Raw genomic sequence first — 22349 nt, forward strand, 5'->3', positions numbered from 1 at the left:
GGAAGTCAAGAACACCTAAGCAAAGCCCAGCCGAGCCCTACACCACTTGTCTCGTCAGCGTTGAGGTTTCTGGCATCCCAAGCCCCAGTGTCTGTGACAAGCCTCAGTCCCGCCTCCTACCTGTGCCCCTGTCCATGGGTGCTGGCACCTCCTCGGCTGATGGAGGGGAGAGGCCGGCCACCTCCTCCCCAGAGATGTCCCCGCAGTTTTCAATGAGGAACTCCACCAGCACGTTCACCTGCAGACATCAAAGCCTTGGTCTCAAGCCAGGTGCCTGCAGACGTGTCAAGCAGCCTTTCCCACTGCTGACCCTTCGCCTGCGCAGGCGGCTGCGGCTGGGGGTTGCTCTTCCAGGCACCCAGCCCACCAGCACTGGCCCAAGGGAGGAGGCAGCCAGGGACCTCGCAACAGCCAAGCTCCGATGGGCCGGGAAGGCAGCACTGGCTGCTGGGTAGGGCGTACCTTCTCGGTCACCGCCAGCATGGCCTGCAGCGGGAGCAGGTCCTCGTTGGGTGGGCTCAGCAGGTTGGGCCCGACGCAGATGGCCAGGTTGCTGCAGCTCATTCTGCTGGTGGCTGCGTTGTGGCCGATGTGCTGCAGCAGGGCCATCAGCCGCTTCAGGAGGAGGAGGTTGGCCGCAGGCAACTTGTTGGCCACCCTGAGGGAAGAGGAAGACAAGGCTGATGAAGCAGAGGGTGCCCACAGCCGTCCCCGCAGCTGGCCCCAGGCGGGTGGGAGCCAGCGGCCGTGTTGCACAGCTTTGCAGCTGCCCGAAAAGACAGCTTTCTGAGGAGCCCGTGCCTTTGCAGGCAGGTCCCAGAACTCTCCCGGTCCCTGCTCACCAGGCAGGCTGCTGCCCACACTTACGCTTTCAGCTCCTCCACCTTGGCCTGCTTGCTGGCCCTCTCCATGGCTGCCATCCATTCCTCGTAGAGGTCGACGACGAGGAGCTTGGTGGGGATGCTTCGCAGGAAGTCCTGCAATGCCAAGGGCTGCAGGTGAGCCTTTGAACGCTGCAGGCCAGCCAGGAGCTCCTCCAGCTGCAGGTCAGAAGTGCTCACCTTCAAGATGACGGCCAGCAGCAGCGCAGGCTGGCTTCCTACATCGATGTCCTTGCCGCGGTCCAGGGCCTCGCGCAGCTGCCGAAGTTCTGTCCCACCGGCAGCTCTGCGGAATATCCCCTCCGTTGCTGGTCCTTGCTGGCGCAGGACAGCCAGCAGCTCCTGCAGGAGAGGCAGGAGGCCACTTGCTTGGCTGAAGAACCAAGCGGTGGCAAGGACCAGAGCTCTGCCCCAGACGTGGTTGCCTAAGCGCCACAAAGGGTCTGGGACCAGAAGCAGGTTCTGGGGGTGCAGAGCCCAGTGCCCTGTCCCCGCAGCTGCTGGGGACACGCAGGCCCTCTCCAGAGCAGCCAGAGGGATGGCTGGGGACCCCGTCTGTCCAGGCTGGCTTACCTGGATGGGCCGGGGCAGCGTGTTGTCCTCCCCACAGAGGGCTGCCAGGGGCTGCCCAAAGAGCGCCCTGCTGCAGCTGGAGCCCGCCTGCCCTGGCGCCTGGGCAGCGGCCGGGGTGCGCCGCAGGGCAAAGGGCCAGGGCAGCCCCATCCTCCTCCTGCTGGTGCTGCTCCCGCTGCTGCTCCCTCCTGCTGCAGAGGAAAACAGAGTAAGACACCACCAATGGAGACCCCAGGCCAGCGGTCCCAGCGCCTGCCCTGCCCTGCGCTGCCCTGCCGGCAGCACGGTGCTGTGTGGTGCGGCAGGATGGGCAGGGAGGCAGCAGCTGGAACCGCAGCTGTGGCTCGGAGGTGTTGACTTAGAGGCTCTTGAGAGCCATCGTGCCACGGGGTCAGCCTGTGCCAGCCTTCGCCCTGCCCTCCTGCAAGCTGCGGGCAGCAGCAGAGGCTCCGTGTCCCCGCAGAAGCATATCCAGCAGGCACTGCCCAGCAGTTGTCCTTGTCCGTCCAGGTGACATCCTTCCGTGGGCTGCCCAACCTGCATGGCGACACTCGGGACAAGTGAGCACAGCATTGCAGGAGGTTGCCTTGCTTTCCCAAACTCACCTGGTGCGGGGCAAAGTCCCCCTGCGTTTGCAGATGGGGCCGTCGCAGGCCCTTGCTTGGGATGAGCCTGCAAGAACCAAGAATCGGGCTGTGCTTGGAGAGCAGCCCCGCAGCAGAAAGGGCCACCAGCAGCCTGAGTGCGGCAGAGCTGGGACCCTCTGCCCTCCCGGGCTCTCTTCCCCATGTGGCAGGGTTCCTCCCAGTGTCACCAGTCAGAACGTGCTGGCGTGCTGCTGGCTTCCCAAAACTCTCTGCTCCCTGAGTGGCACCATCAGACCCTCTGTCCCTCCCGCACAAGCTCACCCCAGTCCCTGCGCATCCCGGCGCAGCCAGAGGCAGGTGCAAGGCAGCCATTCTCACCTCTGCCTGTGCCTCCATCAGCCTCTCCAGGCTCCTGGTGCGCAGTGTCCTCCACTGGGCAGGAGAGAAGGAGGGGAAGAAGGTGAGCAGCCATGGCTCTGCTGCTCGGCTGCAGGAGCAGTGCTTGGGGACAGGGCCAGAGCAGAGAGACACTCACGGCGTGGCGGCGGCTCAGCTCCTTCTCCAGGAGCTTGATGGATGTCAGATGGGTGACGCGGGCTCCCGTGCATCCTTCTGGTGTCCTGTGCACCGGGAAGGGAGAGGGAGAGAGCTGGGTGAGCCCCAAGCCGTCTCTTGTCTCTTGTCAGGCAGCTGTGCCCGAGAGCTGCTCCCAGCCACGGGGGCACCTTCCCCAGCTGGGGGCTGTGTTCCCCCGTCCATCCAGCTTCTCCTGGAGCATCCCCCCGGCTTACCCCAGCAGCGTGGCCACCCACAGCTCCTTCAGTGCCTGGGATCTGCAGATAGAGAGGAGAGAGAGCGTCAGGCCCTGCTGCCCCCAGCCCTGGGCAAAGGTGGGTGCCTGCACAGCCCTGTGCTGTGGGGCAGGATAGAGGCGCTGTCCAAGCCCTGGGTCGCTCTGTCCTGCCTGAGCGGCTGCATTTGCCCTTCCCTTCTGGGGACCAAAAGGTGACCAGGGGATGCAGGATGGGGAAACATCCCCCATCCCTCCCTCCCTGCCACCGGGCTGCCTGCTCCCTGCCCAGCACTGCATGCAAGGCAGAGGCCTGTGTTCATGGGATGGCGTGGGCACGGCTGGGAACCTCTGCTGCCCGACCACGACTCACCCAAAAGTGGCGATGCAGGAGCCGGTGGGCCAGGCGAGGATGACAGAGGTGCTGTCCTCATCGGTGCCTTCCTCCTCCTCCTGTCCATCCTGCCCCGCAGCCTCCTTCCCGCTGCTGAGCACCCACAGCTGGTCCAGCGCCAGGCGGAGCTGTGGGCGCAGGCTGGTGCCATGTCTGCAGAGAGCAGAGGCGGGCACTGAGCTGGAGGGGGGCTCCTTGGGCTGGGTCCCCACGCGCAGAGCCCTGTCCCCCACCTGCCCTTGGGACGGACATTGGTGCCTCCAGCACCGAGGGGCCGGGGCCTGGGGCTGGTGCCAGGGTGTCCCTGGGCCGGGGCTGGGGGCAAGGATCTGGGCTCTGAGGGTCTTACCGCAACTTGGCGACCACCAGTTCCTCGTGGAGGAGCAGAAGGCGCCTCTCGCTCCTCTTGCGGCCCCGGGTCAGCCGCACGTCCGCGCTCAGCACCGGCTCGGCGTCGCTGAGAGCCTCCCTGCAGAGCAGAGAGCGGCGGGCATGAGCAACGCCAGTGCTGCGTGGCCCAGCTGTGCCCGCGTGTCCCCGAGCCCGGGGGGAGCCCACCTGGAGCCGCAGCAGCAGCTGGCCTGGCCCATCCTGCCCGGGAGAGGAGGGCCCTGGCCGTGCAGCGAGGAGGGGGCCCAGCCGGCGACGGCGAGGCTGGGAAGCGGGGTGCTGGTGCTGTGGCAGCGCTGCTGGGCCAGAGGCTGCCTCCTGCCAGCGCCGCTGCGTGCCAGCACGGCTCTGCCCTGCTGCCTGTGGTGGCCGTGGGCTCCCCGTGACCAACGGTCTGAGCCCAACGGAAAGTGGGCGGGGCCTGCGGGGCGGGGCTGGGGCCCTCTCCAGTATGGCCGGGCCTGCCTCGCCCCGGGGAGCCCCGCGCAGGACAGGGCAGGGGGCAAGGGCCACCTCCCTGCGCCTGCGGCCAGCGCTTTGCCCTGGGGTTTGGACAGGGCCCTGCTCGATAAAAGAAGCCGTTTTTCCTAGAGGTGACCGTTGTGGCCTGAGGCAGACTCCTCTTGGTGGAGGCCGGCCTAGCGGTCGGAAGGCCTCTGGCACACAGGCCGTGCCAGGCCTCAGGCCCCAAGGCGCTGGAACTGGAGCAGGCCCAGCAGGAGGAAAAACTTCCATTTTTACCAAAAGACGGGGGGACTAGCAGCAGTCAAGAGCCGCTCGTGTCCTGCCAGGCGCCACAGGGAAATGAAATGTGTGGTGAGCTTCGGCAGGAATTGTGGTGCCCCTGGAGCACCACCCTTGCTTGGGAAGGCTTTATTCCACCTGGGTGCTAAGGCTTCACCCTTGGCAATCAGGGCTGGGTGAGCGCCACACAGGAGCCCCTGCCCTGTTAGCCATGACCTTCACCCAGCCGGTGGCCGACACGGCCAGGGGCGAGTCTGTGGGGTAGGCCGTGACCATGGCAAAGAAGGGGAAAAGTAGTCAGCTTTTGATGGCCCGTGTCTCGTTTCACTGTTGACCCTAAGCAATGCCTTGCTTCAAATAGAAGTGATTCAGAGAGTTACACACCCGCCCTGTTCAGGAAAAATGCAGGAAATCAGAGACATCTAGAAAATTCTCTTGTGGCTGTTGTACACTGCAGCAAGAAGCAGCGTGGGTCCAGTGGCTAATGCTGGAAGGGGAATTCAGCACTTCTGGGAAAGGGAGATAAAGGCACTCTTGTGGGCCAGGCTGGGATTGGAGAGCCTGGGTGGGTGTCTGGGGTCCCAGCTTTCCCGCAGTGCTGACTGTGGTGCGTGCTGCTTGTTCTTCCCTGCAACGCCGGCTGCATCCACCTGCTGGGGCTGTGCTTGGGAAGGGCTCCGGGGGTGAGCAAGCCCATGGGAGAGGCCTGGGGAGAAGCTCTTCTCCAGAGATCTACCAGAAACTGTCCAGAGCATCCGAGAGGATGCTCTGTATGACAAGGGAAGGTGCCCGTTGGTCCAATGTATGAGAGCCTGCAGGGCTCCCATCAGGGTCCTTTGACCTACCCATCCTCCAGCCAGCAATCCAGGTGCTGGGGGGTCCCATGTAGGTCTCCTGAGGTACCCTTTAGCCCCGGGCAAGGTGTCGTGCCTCAGTGTGTGCTTGCAGGGCATGTTTCCTTCCTGCTGACAAGGGCGGAATTGCAGTTAAATGCCCCTGGGCGATCCCGAGCCAAGCAAACTTTTTTCTATGGGTCACACTGCTTTGCAGTCCATGTGTGTGGTTCAGCTCCTGCATGGGAGCTGAGGACACGAGGTGACCTAGCTCGGAAGCTGGCCATTCTTGCTCCAGGCAACTCCAGTTGCTTGCGTTTTCCTTCAGCTTCCCCAGCCTGATCATCTCCACTGTCACCTCCTCCCTGTCCTACAAGAAGTATCCCTATCCCAGCCATTAGGACAGTGGCACAGCACTCAGAATCCAGATCACTGGTAGAGAAGAAGGACAGAGGAAAAGAGAAGTTCTCCTTTGAAAGAAATCCTTCTTTGTCCTCCTTTAGCTACTAGTGGATGAAAAAAAGGGGGACAGAATTTCAGGCCAGCCACAGCACTGGCTTTCAAGCCTGAGCTTGTCATCTCATGGCTGTTCTGGAATGCGGTACAGTGAAAGGAGAGATAGAAATGGCAAATTTTCCCCCTCGGGGCGATCAAATGCTGGCAGAGGTTGCCCAAGGAGGTTGTGCAGTCTCTGTCCTTGGGGATCTTCAAAGGCCAAGGGCACACAGTTCTCAGCAACCTGCTCGAGGCGAGCGTGCTGGAGCAGAGGGCTTGGCCCAGAGGACCTCCACGGGTCCCTTCCAACCCCACCCTCCTGTGTGGCTCTGCGCTTTGCTTTTGCCCTGGCGGAGATCTTCAGGGACTTTGTGCTCCGTTTTGTGTTGCCTTAGGGCTACGATGTGCTGTGGTTTGGGGGCAACAAGGTCAAGTATGTCAGAGGTCAAGCGAGTTAGTGTCAAAGTGTGTTACTGTTATGGACAGAATCTGTGTTTGTTGGCCCTGTGTTCCTGGGGTTATGGCATTTTTATCTTATCTTGTGATCTGTGTGGTGGGTTTTTTTTGCAGAGAGTGCCTTTTTCAGCTATTTTGCCTTTGTGGGGTTTGGATGGGTGCCTTTGGTTTGTGTATGATGTTTCTTCTGGTTGTTTTTCTGCTGTGCTGGTGGATGGTGGTGGGCTTTTCTGTCTTGAGACCATCGATACTGGTCTAATAGATCTCCTGCAGGTCAGGCAGTGTCACTTCTGGCGTGGTCTGACTCATTTCTGGTGAGCTGGTAGGTAGGTGTGGAGGACTTGTGGTCCCTCCATGGGGAATGACTGCTAGAGGACTAACAGGCAGATCTGTGGAAGGGTGAGAGGACCGCTGGCCCCTAAGTAGTGACTGTCAGAGGACTCAGTGTACTTGAACTAACGTGGGCTTCCAAATTCGTGGTTATCTGTCCTGCCTTGTGGAAGAGCCATGGGAAGTCACCAGCCACACGGAAGGACAAGGGGGTTCCCAAGGCTACGTGGCTTCTTGGGTTTTGCTTTTGAGTAAGAAAGTCTTGTCTCAACATGAGTACAACTGTGAACGGTCAATTTTGCTAACTTTAGAAAGCAGGGAGCAGCACTTTTGTGCTGTGCCTCACATGGCTGCCAGGGCAGGGTGAGAAGCAGCAAGAGAATTCCTTCCTGTCACTTCTCCAGGGGAGCCGTGCTGCACTTGTCAAGGTGAGGGGTTTTTGGCTCTATATGATTGAAAAGGTGAGGGGTTAATTTTCTCACCACAGAAATTAGGGAGCAGAACATTTGTGCTGTGCCTCACATGGCTGCCAGGGCAGGGCGAGAAGCAGCAAGAGAATTCCTGCCTGGCACCTTCTCCAGGGGAGCAGTGCTGCACTTGGACAAGGTGACTTTTTTTTGGTTCTGCACCATTTCAAAAGTGATGGTTCTGTTTTCTGACCACAGAAATCAGGGAGCAGAAATTTTCTTTTGTGCCTCACATGGCTGCCCGGGCACGGTGAGAAGCAGCAAGAGAATTCCTGCCTGGCACCTTCTCCAGGGAGCACTGCTGCACTTTGTCAAGGTGAGTTTTTTGGGCTGTGCATTATTGCCACTGAAAAGAGGTCAGTTTTCTCAGCACAGAAAGCAGGGAGCAGCACATTTGTGCTGTGCCTCACATGGCTGCCAGGGCAGGGTGAGAAGCAGCAAGAGAATTCCTGCCTGGCACCCTCTCCAGGGGAGCAGCCCTGCACTTTCCCAAGCCATGTTTTTTGCTTCTGTATGAGTTCTAAAGTGCTGTGTCAATTTTCTCACCACAGAAAGCAGGGAGCAGTACCCTTGCGCTGTGCCTCACATGGCTACCATGCACGGTGGGAAGCAGCAAGAGAATTCCTTCCTGGCACCTTCTCCAGGGGAATTTCCCAGTTCCCGAGAGACTCCTGGCACCAGCTGCAAGGGGGCTCCCAGCCGAAGGGAATTGGGGTGGGAATTGGTGATGTCTCCTTTCCTTAGGCATGTTAACACTTTGGAATAACAATTGGATGCTTCGCTTCTGTTGCTCTTTTATCATATTGCTCACAGTAACTGCTACTGGTTCCTTTTATCATATTGCATGCTATTTTCTTTTATTGTAATATAAGAAACTGCGTTTGATATATTCCATCATTTGATATATTTGATAGATTTGATTATATTTGATGTAGAGTTCAGCTTTGCTGTGTATCCAGTCAGTCAGCAAAACATAATTTGGCGTAGTCGGCATCGTATGAAGTAAAACTCTCTCTATTTAAGAAAAAAAAAATGTTCCTCGACTTGCTATTGGCAGGTGGGAACCATTGCCTTACGGTGTTTGTGCCAGAGTGGTCTGGTGGTGCTGGGCAGTTGGGCCGTGCCAGGGACAGAGGGACGGGGGCAGGGGAGGGGGCGGGGGGAAGGGGTTTAGGGACGGACGGGTGGGAATGGATGAAGGTGTTTAGGGATGGAGCGGGGTGTGTGGGGGTGGGGCAAGGATGTGTGTTTGTGGGAGTGGGTGTGGGGGGGGGGTGGGGGGGTGGGGGGAGGTGGGTGTGTGTGTATTGATACACCGGGGGTGGGGGCGTGGGGGGGGTTGAGGGTGTGTGCGTTATTTAGAGAACAGATTGGGGGGCCTGGGGGAAGGGTTTTAGGGACGGACGGGGGGTTAATGGAGGCCTTTAGGGAAGAACCGGGGGGCTGGGGGAAGGATTTTAGGGACGGGCCGAGGGTGGGGGAGGGCTGGACCAGGGTCTGGGGGAAAAGGTTTTAGGGACAGGGCGGGGAGGTGGAGGTGGGGGATGATTTCAGGAACAGCCAGGGTGGAGGAGGGGGTCAAGGGAAGTCTTTCAGGGTTGTTTGGGGGGAAGGATTTTAGGGACGGATGTGGTGTCTGGGCGGACGTTTGATGCCACCGTATAGATTCCACTGTATATACGTTTCTGTCCAGGGATTCTGTTAAGGGAAGGCTGCTGGCTCGGCAAAGGGACAAGATGTCTGAGCTCCCCAGTTACCACACTGATTTGGTGTTTAGCTCTACGTTAAACACACCTGCGCACAAAGGTTAGGCCAAGCTGACTCTCTAAAGCTGTTAGAAGTGACAAATTAAGGGACTTTGCATCCAGGGAGTCAGCCTTGGGAATGAGGGCGAACAAAGAATGGATGGGGAAAAGATCTCCGTTCTCTTCAGTGATGCAGAAAGAGCCTCTGGGTGAGGACGTTGTGGCCACAGGAGGAGACAAGCCGATAGAGTGCTGCGATCCGCAGAATGTTGGTTGGAAGTCGGGCAGAAGTAATTGTTGTGGGGGGAGATCGCGACCTCTGACTCAGATAGCCCCCCGAGAGAGGGCAAGGCCCCGCTTGGGGAGCATGGGGAGCTAGTAAAAAACCTCAGCAGTGCTGTCTGAGGGTGTGTGCTCATTTGTATTAAAGCAAGAAACTTGTAACCCATCCCGTGCCTGACTGAAAATGCATGTGTAATGCGCTATGAGTGTGCAAGTGCTCTGCTGTCCATAGTGCGTGCCCTCGAGTAACTGGGTGAGCACGCTCAGAGGAAACATTCCCCCGTGCTCCCAGCACTGCCATAAAGAATGCCTGCCTTCTGAAACTTGCAAGCAAGGCTTAGAGGGTTTCTCTCCATGACCGACTTTATGGCATCATTCCCACCATACTGGAGAAAGCAAATCTTTTATTGTTTGGTGGTGAAAGCAGCTTGGGCAGTGTCACTGATGTGCAGCACTTTTTTAACCTCAGGTCTAAAGTGCCACCGGTCCCACCGTGGGGTACATCCTTCCTCAGGCTTTCACCAAACGGAAAGGATGCATCAAACCCACCCCACAAACACGTCCTGCACTGTTGCTAGGTAGGGCCTGGCGACCGGAAGATCTCGCGCTGTACGGAAACACAGGGCCCCCCTCCCTGTAGCCAACAGCTTTAGTTTATGATGTAAGCAAACGGAAGTGACAGTGTAAACCTAGGCTATATAGTGTCACGTCATTCAGCAATAAACGCCATTTGCCATCCACCACATTGGTGTCTGTGAGCTAATGGACCGCGCGGCCAGGGGTCGGCCGCCGTGCCGTTCCTGACCCAGGTCACCGTGTGCCTGTGAAGGCAACACTGCACTTTTTTTATCTTTCCTGGAACGTGGGGACATGACCCTGCTGGGCCATCAGTGCCACCTGCCTGGGAGCCAAGATGGTGCCTTTGCATTCCAGGCTAGGAACTTACCTTCTTTTTTTCCTTTTCAGTGACTTTAGAGCCATCCTTAGGGAGGCTGGTTAAGCTGGTTTACTGCACAGCTGGTCGCCAGTGGAGGGAAATGGTAAGCTCCGCTGTTGCCTTTGGTGTTTACTTGTTACTGTGTCGCTCATTTGAGTGATCTTCTCATGCCCCGGCAAGCAGAAGCTATCACGCCACTTTAGGCCTTGGTCTAATAGTCATGCAACGCAATATTGAAAGTCATTCTGAGGTCTGGAACAGGCCCCAATATGCATTTTATAAAAGTGCTTCTTGGCTGCTGTTTATCTTTGTATGGGTTTTTTTCCCATTTCCCCAGACTGCTGAAGCTCTGAAAGGCGCCGATGAGCTGCTCTCCCTCAGTTTGCTCCTTTGCCTTTGGGGACTGCGGTTCATGTTTTCTTCATGGCTTTGCAGAGGAGAAAATCCATGAGTACACCACCATTCTTGACATGATCTTGCTGGAAAGTGGTCGAAAGCTTATTGCTGCCCCATCTTGCAAATGGCATACATTCTGGTTCTCATTTGATGGGCAGCGTGTCGGCTTGTCAGTTGACTGTAGAACAATTCAATTGCTCAAAGCAGCAATGCTGATAGGGAGAGTTTACGTACTTCCTTGCACAAAGCGGTTCTGGGCTTTTTTCCCTCTGTGTGTGTTTCTGTGCAGACATGTGCATGAAACACAGGTGTCTCTCTGTGCCACAGGTGGGACTGATGACAGCTCTTTATTTCATTTCAACTAGAATTTAAACCAAGATTGTGCCTGCAAAAGAATTAGAGCAGCTGTCCTTGTTTCCCAGAGCAAGCATCCAGGCGCTGGGGAGCAGTTGGCAGGATCAGAACCTGAGCCTGCTCTGGGTGGTAAATCCTCAGGAGAGGAAAGAGAAACCCCACTTTTTTCAATACAGGTCTAGTTCCCTTAATATTTCGAGCAGCAGAGGGGGGTGAGATGGGGCGGTGTGGTGGCAGGAGAGGGACAGGAGAGGGACAGAGGAATGAAGAGAACAGGGGTGGAGCTGGGCAGGGAGTGGAGGAAGGAAACCCCTGCTGAAGAGCCAGCAAACCATGAAGTATTCCTATGTGCTAAATTTCATCACACCAGCCTGTTTCCACAGCAAAGGCTCCAAAGTTGCCCAAAGAAGCAAGGAACAGAGCAACTGGTAGCAGTGACGGCAAACACGATGGAGTTCTTGGCCGCATGAGGAAGTAGATAACCACCATGTAGGAAGTTCTGCGCCCTACCCTGATGGAAACAAATCTCTGAACCATTTACGGCAGCTATTGCATAATTTTTCTGTCCGTCTGACTATCTATCTATCGATCAATCTTGCAGAAGACTAAGTTGCAAGAACTTGAGAAATAGACCTCTGTTCCCGGTAATAATAGTAACCCTAAGACTTAACCCTAAGACTCAACCTTAAGACTTAACCTTAAGTCTTAACCCTAAGACTTAAATTTAGGACTTAACCCTAAGACTCAACACCGAGACTTCACCCTAAGACTTAACCTTAAAACATAACCCTAAGACTTACCACTAAGTATTAACCTAAGACTTAACCCTGAGACTTAACCTTAAGACTTAAATTTAAAACTTAATGTTAAGACTTTACCCTAAGACTTAACACTAAGACTTAACCCTAGGACGTAACCTTAAGACTTTAATTTAAGACTTAACCTTAAGACTGAGACCTAAGACTATATGCCTAAGACTTAACCCTAAGACTCAACCTTTAAGACTTAAACCTAAGATTTAACCCTAAGACCTAACCTTAAGGCTCAAACTTAAAGATATAACGTTTAGACTTAACCCTGAGAATTAACCCTAAGACTTATCTTTAAGATTTAACCTTAAGACTCAACCTTAAGGCTCTATCCTAAGATTTAACCCTAAGATCTAACCTTAAAACTTAACCCTAAGACTTAACCCTGAGATATAACCTTTAAGACTACTTAACCCTAAGACTTAACCATAAAACTTAACCCTAATACTGAACCCAAGACTTAACATTAAGTTTTAACCCTAGGACTCAACCTTAAGACTTAACTTTAAGACTTAACCCTAAGACTTATCCCCAAGACTTAACTCTAAGAGTTAACCCTAACACTTAAACTTAAGAATTAAACTTTTGACTTAACCCTAAGACTCATCCATAAGACTCAAACTTAAGACTTAACCTAAAGACTTAACCCTGAGTCTCAATCCATAAGATATACACTAAAGACTTAACCCTATAGACTTAACCTTAAGACTTAACCCTATGATTTATACTTATGGCTCAACCTTAAGACTTAACTTTAAGACTTAAGCCTGAGAATTAACCCTAAGACTTAACCCTAAAACTTAACCTTAAGATTTAACCTTAAGAATTAAGGTGAAGGGTTAACCTTAAAGGATGAAACTTAAGACTCAACCCTACGTCTGAACCCTATGACTTAACCCAAGACTTAACCTTAAGACATAAACTTAAGACTTAAGCCTAGGACTTAATCTTAAGACTTAACCCTGAGACTTAACCCTAAGACATAACCCTGGAACTTATCCTTGAGACTTAACTCTGAGACTTAACCCTAAGACTTATCCCTAAGACTTAATCCTAAAACTTAACCTTAAGAGTTAACCATGAGACTTAACCGTGAGACTTTACCATAAGATGTAATCCTATGACTTAACCGCAAAACTTAACCCTGAGATTTAACCTTTAAGATTTTGCCTTCAGACTTAACCCTAAGACTGAACCATAAGAGTGAACCCTAAGACTTAACCTTCAGACTTAATCTTAATACTGAACCCTAAGACTTAACCCTAAGGCTCACCGTTCAGACTTAGCCCTAAGACTTATTCATAAGGCTCAAACTTAAGACTTAATGTTAAGTCTTACCTCTGAGAGTTAACCCTAAGATTTAACCCTAAAACTTGTCCTTAAGATTTTACCTTAAGATTTAACCGTAAGTATTAACCTGAACAGTTAACCTTAAAGATTTAACCTTAAGACTTAACCCTGAGACTTAACCCTAAGACTTAACCTTAAGATTTAACCTTAAGACTTAACCTTAAGAGTTAAATTTAAAACTTAACCTTAAGACTTAACCCTTAGACTTAACACTAACACTTACATTTAAGACTTCACCTTAATATTTAACCCTAAAACTTAAACCTAAGACTTAACACTGAGACTTAAACCTGACTTAACCTTGAGACTTAACCCTTAGACTTATCCCCAGACTTAACTACAAGAATTAACCCTAAGACTTAACCTTATAAGTTAACCTTGAGAATTAACCGTGAGATTTAAAGTATAAGACTTAACCCTATGACTTAACCGTAAAACTTAAACCAAAGACTTAACCTTAAGATTTAACCTTATGACTTAACCTTAAGACTCAACCCTGAGACTTTACACTAAGACTTAAATTAAGATTTAACCTTAAGACTTAACCCTGAGACTTAAAGGTAAGATTTAACCCTAAGACTTAACACTAAGATATAACCATGGGACTTAACCCTGTGTCTTAACCCTAATAGTTAACCCTAAGACTTAACCCTAACAGTTATCCCTAAGACTTAACCCTAAGATTTAACCTTAAGTTTTAACCTTAATACTTAACCCTAAGACTTAACCATAAGATTTAACCTTAAGAATTAACCTTGAGACTTAACCGTGAGATTTAACCTTTAAGACTTAACCCTAAATCTTAACCCTGAGACTTAACCCTAAGAATTAACCTTAAGGCTTAACAATAAGATCTAACCCTAAGGCTTAACACTAAAACTTAACCCTACAAATTAACCCTAAGTCTTATCCATAAGACTTAACACTGAGACTTAACTCTAAGACATAACCCTGAGACTTATCCCCAAGACTTGACCCTAAGGCTTAACCCTTAGACCTAAACTTAAGACTTAACCCTAGGACTCAATCCGTAAGGCTTAAACTTAAGAATTAACCCTGAGACTTAAACTTAGGACTTAACCCTAAGACTCTAACATTAAGACTTAGCTCCAAGACTTATGCCTAGGTCTCAACAATGAGACTTCAACCTAAGACTTAACCTTATGGTGGCCAGGTTTTCCAAAACGAAAGCAAATGTACTATGGTGGAGGTGGATCCCAGGGGTCTTTCATGTAACTAGAAGTTTTTTGAAAAAGAAAAAAAAAAAAAGGAAAAGGTATGCATGCATCTCTCTTCTTAAAACAAACATCTCTACAATGTTCCCATAACCTTCAAGGAACATACCTGACACTTCCTTGACTGGGTTGTATTCACAGCAAGACTGTACCATCATAGCCTGTACCTTATCCTCTTTGGTAGCATTGTCTTCAGCCAGGTTGTCAGTCTGTTTAACAGGTACTGATTATTTGACACTCATGTTAGGCTACAAATAGGCTCTCTTTGTACCTTACATAAAGACTTGTTGAACCAATCCAGTTTTCTTCCAAGCGGACTGAAGCTATGTGTAGAAAAAAGCACACCACCAGCATTTTGAAGCTGGCCTTTAAGCTCCAGACTGGTTGAAGAAGCTAGCCACGGTACATTTAACTGGGATGCATGCAAGTAGCATTAGTTATGTTTTGCAGCATTAAAAGGACACACAACTTAAAGAGTTGTGGCAGATGCTTTTGCTTCCTGAAATTCAGCTTCAGACCCAGAAGCACTAAAAGGAATCAAGCTTTTGATAATCCCTTAGCAAGGGATTTAAGAATTTTCTGTTGGTACTGGATTTTCTGTTGGTTTTTGTCTGCCCACAAGCTCTGCTCCTGGCCAGGAAAAGGAGTCCTTAACAGCAGCTATTGCCAAGTGCAGTGGAACTGCAGGTCCAACACGTACTCAGAAGCTGCTCTTTGTTGATCTTAAATGATTCCAAAACCATCCTCAGCACTCCTTTTCAAAACAATCGCCCTTTGACACCCAAAAGGAAACCTTTGGGATCAACGTGTCCCGCTCGACACAAAACCTCTGCACAGACCTGCTGTCCTGTGATGCCTGCCAGCAGAGCTGGTGACGCGAGTGCTCCTTCCCCGTCTCCGTTGAGGATACTAAGGTTAGCAAAGCCCTCCTGTTTGTCTTGTTGACAGGCGTGCTCAGCCTGAAAGGCGGTGAGGGAGCGCTAACCGGCAGCCCTGCCAGCCAGCCTGAAGGGCAGGGGGGATGTGAAAAGCAGCTTGGGGCCGCCTGAGAACTAGCACAGGCATTTACGGAGGGAACGCGCGGGAGCAGGGTGTTCTCTCGCTTTCACTCGCTGGGAATGTGCAATCCATTCCTTCCCCCGGAATCTCTCACCTCTAAGTGAGAGACAGTCAACGTTTTAACTAATGTTTTACAAAATGCCTCTTTGTAAATACCTACACATACATACACATACACGTTCTGTTAAAGTAGCAAAGAGTATGTTTCCCAGAAAAGAAGTACCTGAATTTTGAGAAATTTTGAAGACTCTTTGATGGCCATCTGAATTGTGGACCGCATCATCTGATTTGTGGACCCCATTTTAAACTCTATTTAAGGAAAAGGAGGTATGGGAATGATACCACTATGGAAACAGACAGTTAGGCATTTCACAGGAGTCAGAAAATGGTGCGTCAGCCACAGCTGGTGACTACCAGCTCCAATATTTTGAAGATTAGGAAACTATTTCAAAAAACTTGTTGACAAGTCTTTCCTAGAATTGTAATGCTCTTTCTAAGAAATCGTTCACGCAGTGCATTGCAAGAGTTGAAAAGCCCCTCATTCTTCTTCCTTGCAAAAAAAGAGAAAAAAACTGTTTACAGTTCTCTTCCTCTTCATTGTACTCCTCATTGTCATCTTCACCACTGTAGATGACAGTGGTGAAGACGTATATCAGTGCAGAGCGTGTTGGTCTTAAAATATTCTCTGGAATTCTGCGTGATTATTTATGATGGGCTGGATGCAGAATCCCTTCCTGAAGACCCCGTTGCAATGGGGCATCTACAGCAAAGAACATTCTATTTATTTGGTTAGGAGGGAACTAGAACATGAAATCCAGGTTCAGACCAGCAGGCACAGTTTTTAAATCATTATCAGGCTGAAGGAACACTTAAATGGACAGATTATGCCTTTTAGGAAAACTTGTCTGTGGTGGCTGGCAAAAACACTTCTTCCAGCTACAGAAAATCTGAAAAAAGATGGACATGACCTCCTCTGCATGGACAGGGGAGGCACTGCTGATTAAAGCCTTTAGATAGCATACAAAGCATGACTAACCCCTGATTTCTCATTTTTATAAAAAAAGGAGTAGTCTAAGGAGTTCTATAAAAAAGAAAGAAATGTTGTGGTTTATCTGTTTTTAAGCTTTTTGTGAGCTTTCCCAATCTTAATGGCTGTCCATTGCACGTCTAGTTAGAGCTCACAGAACAGAAGCCACTCTGTGTAGCTGTACCCTCAGCCCCCTGCACTACTGGCTTCTGCAGAAGCAGCAAAGGTACAAAGAAAAAACCCAAAACTCCGTTGGTGAGGGGTGTATGTATTTACCTGACACAATGTTATTATTGTCCAAGGAATTGCATTTTAAAGACTGATCTTCAGTTTTTGAAAATCACAGGCCGTCTTTACACTGCAGCACAGTGAAAATGTCACAGAGGTACCTTGGTGCCAAGAACCCAGCTCATCAGAGTGGTGGGCTTCTCCTCTGCCTCATTTAACCTGCTACCTCACAGACCTTGTGCTGGCCAAGTTCCGTGGTTCCCAGTGATGATCCCAGATTGACCGGAGCCAGATCAGGAGCTTCTACCCATTAGGTCTTAGGGTTGAGTCTTAGGGTTAAGTCTTAAGGTTAGGTCTTTAGGTTAAGACTTATGGTTATGTCTCAAGGTTAAGTCTTAGAGATAAGTCTTAGAGACACGCTGTAACTCGCCAGTACACTTTATTTATTGAGAACTAACATTAGAAAGACACGGCATAACCACAAGTCAATAATATCTACTAATGGTGGAGGAGAGGTCTGTCTTGAAGAAGGCTGGAAAACATGACCATTCAAACCATGCTGACGCAGCTGATACAGAACTGGACTGGACGAATACATCGATGACAGCAACAATGCTGTAGTCAGGCTTACATTTGAATATCTGCAATTGTAATCAGATTCTCTGTCCTCCATAAATCTGAGGAATACAGCAGTAATACCTGGAGCACAGAGAGCAGCTTAGGGTGAAATCAAACTTAGAAAGGTAACTACCAACATTTGGGAATGTGCCCAACTGCTTTCTGAGCTTCAGGTTTGGAAAAGATCAACTGCTCCTTCACCGTCCTGGCACAAAAGGCAATACGCTTTAGGACGTTGCTCTTTTTCTCTTGCCCGACACAGGCATTGTCTTTAGGAAACTAATAGGAATCACTTAAGAATGAAACTTCTTGTTCGCACGGTTTGCCAGCTGGCCACTCTCAGTCTTTCCTCTGGAGACAGCATGCAGCCCCGCCACCCCCACCCCTCTGGGGTGTAAGAATACCCTGCCCCCCCGCCCCCAAACAAAGGAAGCAGTCAAACACTGGGACTCGGACTGCTGGCAGATGGGAACCAATTACCAGTTCACACTGCAATGTGTCTCTCCGTTTACTCTAAAAGCAATACAAGCAAAAGCATAAAATAAGGAATCTCTCTGCATAGAGGAAACAGGACGGAGAACTTGACTCTCAGAAAAACCAACCCCAAGAACAAACCCAATTCAAACGTCTGAACAGCTACCACTGTTGGACTTTGAATGCCACGTCCCAGCGGGCTGAAAAATCTAAGTCTGCTTTGGGACAGATACATTCAAATCTGCCCTGTCACAACACAATTTAACAGCAGCTTTAACAAGAAAGAGACAACCGGAATGCCTCCGTAAACCAACAGCCACAAAGAAGGTGAACACACTGAAACCCCTCCCAAAGAACACAACGCGTTATGGCTACTTACCCAAGGTCTGTCTTGCCGGTAGCTTTAACTCCTCTAACAGGGACTCTCCTAACAGTTACCGATGAGTGCCTTGGAATCAGGGCATTGTCATCTGTGTATTCTGAAAACAACATCAATACAGAGAAAGCATCAGTCAGTTCGTAAGAGTGATATTAATATGTCATGACATAGCACTTCAGGGAACCCTTTACGGATAGAAAAGCAACATTTTACACACAGCGTCATGCTTTTATCATGTCCACACACTCACGGTACCTTTCCAGAAATCTTCAGGTCTGATAGTCAAACACAAGCAGCAAAATCTTTTCCATTTGTTTTGAATCGTTTCAATGCCAACAGCAAAATGGTCTCTAAAGTCACTAAAGCAGAGTCTGCTAAAACATGAGGCTCTTTCCTGATCTAACTTTCATTGCTTTTGCTCCTGTTAGCTTACAAAACCCTAGAACATGTCTCTATAATAGCGAGCACGGAAGAGGACACCCCCACCCCGCCTCCCACCTTTTAAAACACATCCCAACCATCCATTTTGCCTTCCCACCATCTTCAAAAAGAGTCCACCATCTCTTTTTTTTCCCCCCAGTGATGTGTAAAATCCTGTTTACTTTTAGCTTCTATTAGCATTGCTTCTACTACGAGATTTCCGTGATCACGCGGCTCGGAAAACTCTGAACAAGTTGGCCATCTTCACTCAAGGTTCACTGAAGGGTCTTTCCAAGATCATGCCAACATTTAGTCAGGACTCCTGCACAAAGTTATAAAACCCACTACCATATCTCCACAGGGAGGATCTCCAAGAACCCCCTTTAGGCAGAGCATCCAGGCCTAGTTCTTTCCTTCATCTTCTGAAGGTGACTTTAAGCACGTAGATGCTGTCCAATAAAAACGGAAATTCACGGTTATGTATAAAACCCCAAAATCTGGCATACACATAAATGACACCGAAATGTATTCCTTAGCTTTGCTCTGACAACCGCTGGGGGATTTTTGCATTTTCACGGGGAAAACACCCTTACAAAAGTTCCAGTAAGCATCTGTGTCACAACCTGTACGTCTGCCTCTACCTGCATGTCTGTCTCTACTGCTGTATATGACACGCGATCCCGTAACACCCCCAAGACCCCTAACACCGTGCTGTTAAGTCTGCTCACAGATACTCTCCTGAACCTACTTTACCTATCTGTAGGTAAACAGCGTCTTTAGGTCCAACCACTTGAAAGGCTGGAGCCAAAGTTACAGTTACCGCAGCAGGCATGTTATTCTGTTTAAGTTTTAATACATCAAAGAGGAAGAGGAAAAAATCCTATGAGTACACATTGTAAAGACAAGACTGTTGTGGGAATGTCACAGAACCACAGGAAAAAAGAAAAAAAAACCCCAACCGATAAAATTTGAATGTTTAAGGAATGGAGATGGTTTCCAAGTCTTTGTATTTCTGACAAGTCATATTCCAAAGTCTTTAATCACATGCAAGCTTTGCCAGACGGTAGATTACCAAACTGAAACAGCACACTAAGTAATACAAAACCATTACCGTCTCTGAGAATCAAGCACCATTTCTCAGATTCAAAAGAACTTAGGGTTTCTCTAAGAACATTTCTAGGTATATTCACCATAACTGATCTGCCATAAAACTTCAGTACTGCCCTGACACCGTTGAACACGCAGTACCACGACAAAAATGCACCGTTTGAAAGAAATGAAGAAATGATGCTCAATAGCATCTGAATGAATGTGTAGCATGGTGCAGCAAAGAAGCTGTATTAGCAAGAAATGCCAAGTATACTTTAGACAGAACACTCGTCTACAAGATGGCTTTCCAGGGTCTGCATAGATTCTCACTCACAGATACACTCTTGATCCAAAACGTTGCTACTGAGCAGTTTCTGCGGCAGCCAAGCACCGCTTTTCCAATGCGGTGGAGTAAAAGTAGCTGAAGACAAATTTCAGTCACCAAACCCACTTTTTTTTCCCCTTTAAATTAGCCACCCACTCCTTTTCTATCATGTTCAGCCTTCTCTGCCGGCTTTCAAAGAAATCTGGCAGGTCTGTGATGACAAGGCATTGTCCCACATTCCCTTATCGTTTTAGCTAGAAGGGTTCCCAGAAACCAAACCTCTTCCACGCGCGGTGTCGCACACGGACCCCGTACGCTGCTGTGCCTGGCTGCGCACACAGCCCTGACGGCAGCTGCCAGCGCACAACCACGGAAGAGCAGCTCTGAGGCCCCAGCACAAGTCACCGCTGCCGGCCGTGGCCCAACCGCCTCACTGGCCGCCTGCGCCATCGCCAGCCGGCCGGTCCCCGGTCCCCGCGCCCGCCGCCCCCCACGCACCTTCCATGGTCTGGGCGTTGGTGACCTGCAGGTCGCAGTGGGTCGCCTTCAGCCTCTCGCGGCCCATGATCTGGCGCCTGAGGTCGCGCAGGGAGATGTGGGGGCCGTGAAAGGTGACCACATCGGAGTTCAGCCTGGAGGAGAACTTGTAGTGGACACACGACATGGCCGGGGCCAGGCGGTGCCCGCTCCGCGATGGCACCTCACGCAGCAGCTGGCCTCGCGGCCCCCACAGTAGGTCAGGGCCCACCGAGGGGCTGGGGCCAGCAGCGCGGGCTGAGCCCGCCGGCTCCTCCTCGCAGCCCCGGTGGGAGGACGATGGGGACAGGCCCTGGCTCGGCCTCCGCTCCCTCCTCGCACCAGCGCTGCCAGGCCAAGCTGCTCGCTATGGCAACCCAGGCGGCTCCGCATTGTGACAGAGGGGCTCAGGGGGCCACTCAGCGCCCCTGGGGGAGGGGCCTTCATCAGCCCCGCCTGGGCCGCCGGTGTCCCTGCTGTCCCCCAGCCTGTCACCGCCCCGTGCCCTGTCACCCCCCAGGGCTGCGGTGTCCCTGCTGTCACCCCCTGGGGCCTTCACCATCCTGCGTCACCTGTCAGCCCTTGCGCCTGTGGGGGCTCTCCCAACAGCCCTGGGCACATCACTGCCCCGTGCCCTGTCACCCCCCAGGCTGTCACGGCTTGCTGTCCCCCTCCTGTAACCCCCAGGCTGTCACGGCCTGCTGTCCCCTCCTGTCACCCCCCAGGCTGTCACGGCCTGCTGTCCCCTCCTGTCACCCCCCAGGCTGTCACTGCCTGTTGTCCCCTCCTGTCACCCCCAGGCTGTCACGGCCTGCTGTCCCCTCCTGTCACCCCCCAGGCTGTCACGGCCTGCTGTCCCCTCCTGTCACCCCCCAGCCTGTCATGGCCTGCTGTCCCCTCCTGTCAACTCCCATGCTGCTACTGCCTGCTGTCCCCTCCTGTCACCCCCAAGCTGTCCCCAGCCGCTGACCCTTCCCGTCACCCCCAGGCTGTCCCCAACAGTTGTCCCCTCCTGTCACCCACCAGGCTGTCCCCACCAGCTGTCTCTCCCGTCACCCCCCAGGCCTGTTACTACCAGCTGTCCCCTCTTGTCACCCCCAGGCTGTCCCCACCTGCTGTCCCCTCCTGTCCCAAGGCAGCCTGAGGGAGATGCTGGGGCTCTGCCGAGTGGCACTTGGCTGCCTGCACCGCAGGGACAGCGCAGGGAGGGGACATCTCAGGGTGTCGCAGTGTTGTCCTTGTTGTACTCCTCCATGGTATTAATGATGGTTCCTTTTGTAACTGGCTTTTATTCACTCTGTCTGACGGGGCTTCCTCTGGTAGAACCAGTGCCAAGAGGAAAAAAGGGCGCAGTCCAGTCGCAACGGGCGCGGTGCACACTGTCATGTTTTGTAATGCTTCATAAAATAGCTTTTATTTAAATTCTGTATCTGCAGTATTTTTTCCAAAAATGTTCAGTTAAGGGAAGATGAGAGAAAGGGTGAGTCCACTAGCACGAGCGGGGAGAGCCATGTGACCTTGACCTTGAGCGGGGATAACCACGTGACCTTGACCTAGAATGACAGCCCCGACTCTTCTCTCTGCCTCTTCTTGGATATGGTGCTGATCGTGGGTAGGAATGAGAGGGGGCATGACTAGATGATTGAGAGCAGCAGCGAGGGTGGGAAGGACCTGATCTTGACTTGCAGTAGGTATGCGAACTTCTAGAGCGAGAAGAACTGGCATAGGGAGACCTGGACCTTAAAAAACAAAACGCAACACAAAGGAAATGAATGAAGTTAATTCAAAACAGTCACTCACACCATTTTTTTTTCTCCCAAATTTGTTTGGGTTTGGGGTTTTTTCCTCTCCATACGCTTATGTCAAAGCTTCTTTCAGCTGCTGATATACTGCTGCTGCAAACCGAAGAGCATGGCGGCGTGTAAAGGTTTCTGCTTACGAGCCAGAACGGCTGCTGCTGTGGTAGTGTAAAAACACGCAGGAAGGGTAAGTCTGTTCCCACTCACTTCTATCGCATGGACTGCCCTAGCTATGGATGGATTTCAGGGGTGTCTACTGGTCTCTGCTGGTACATGGACATGCAGATGTCTCACTACCCAGCATCCACCTGCAGCGCAAATCACTCTTGTTGCCGTAAGATGCAAAACAAGTGAGTCTTAATGGCTA

General features: G+C 51.4%; 1 protein-coding gene across 1 annotated transcript; it reads right to left on the reverse strand.

The window, feature by feature from the left end:
* Positions 1 to 522: 522 nt before the first annotated feature.
* On the reverse strand, positions 523 to 1514 carry LOC129785629 (T-cell activation Rho GTPase-activating protein-like; the record flags this gene model as incomplete). The annotated part of the gene is made up of 4 exons (XM_055818571.1): positions 523 to 658; positions 868 to 977; positions 1062 to 1223; positions 1455 to 1514. Coding segments are annotated over 4 exons (468 nt in total), but the record flags the coding sequence as incomplete, so codon positions are not given.
* Between the last annotated feature and the right edge of the window lie 20835 nt (positions 1515 to 22349).

This window comes from Falco peregrinus, chromosome 14, assembly GCF_023634155.1.
Source record: "Falco peregrinus isolate bFalPer1 chromosome 14, bFalPer1.pri, whole genome shotgun sequence".
NCBI lineage: Eukaryota > Metazoa > Chordata > Aves > Falconiformes > Falconidae > Falco > Falco peregrinus.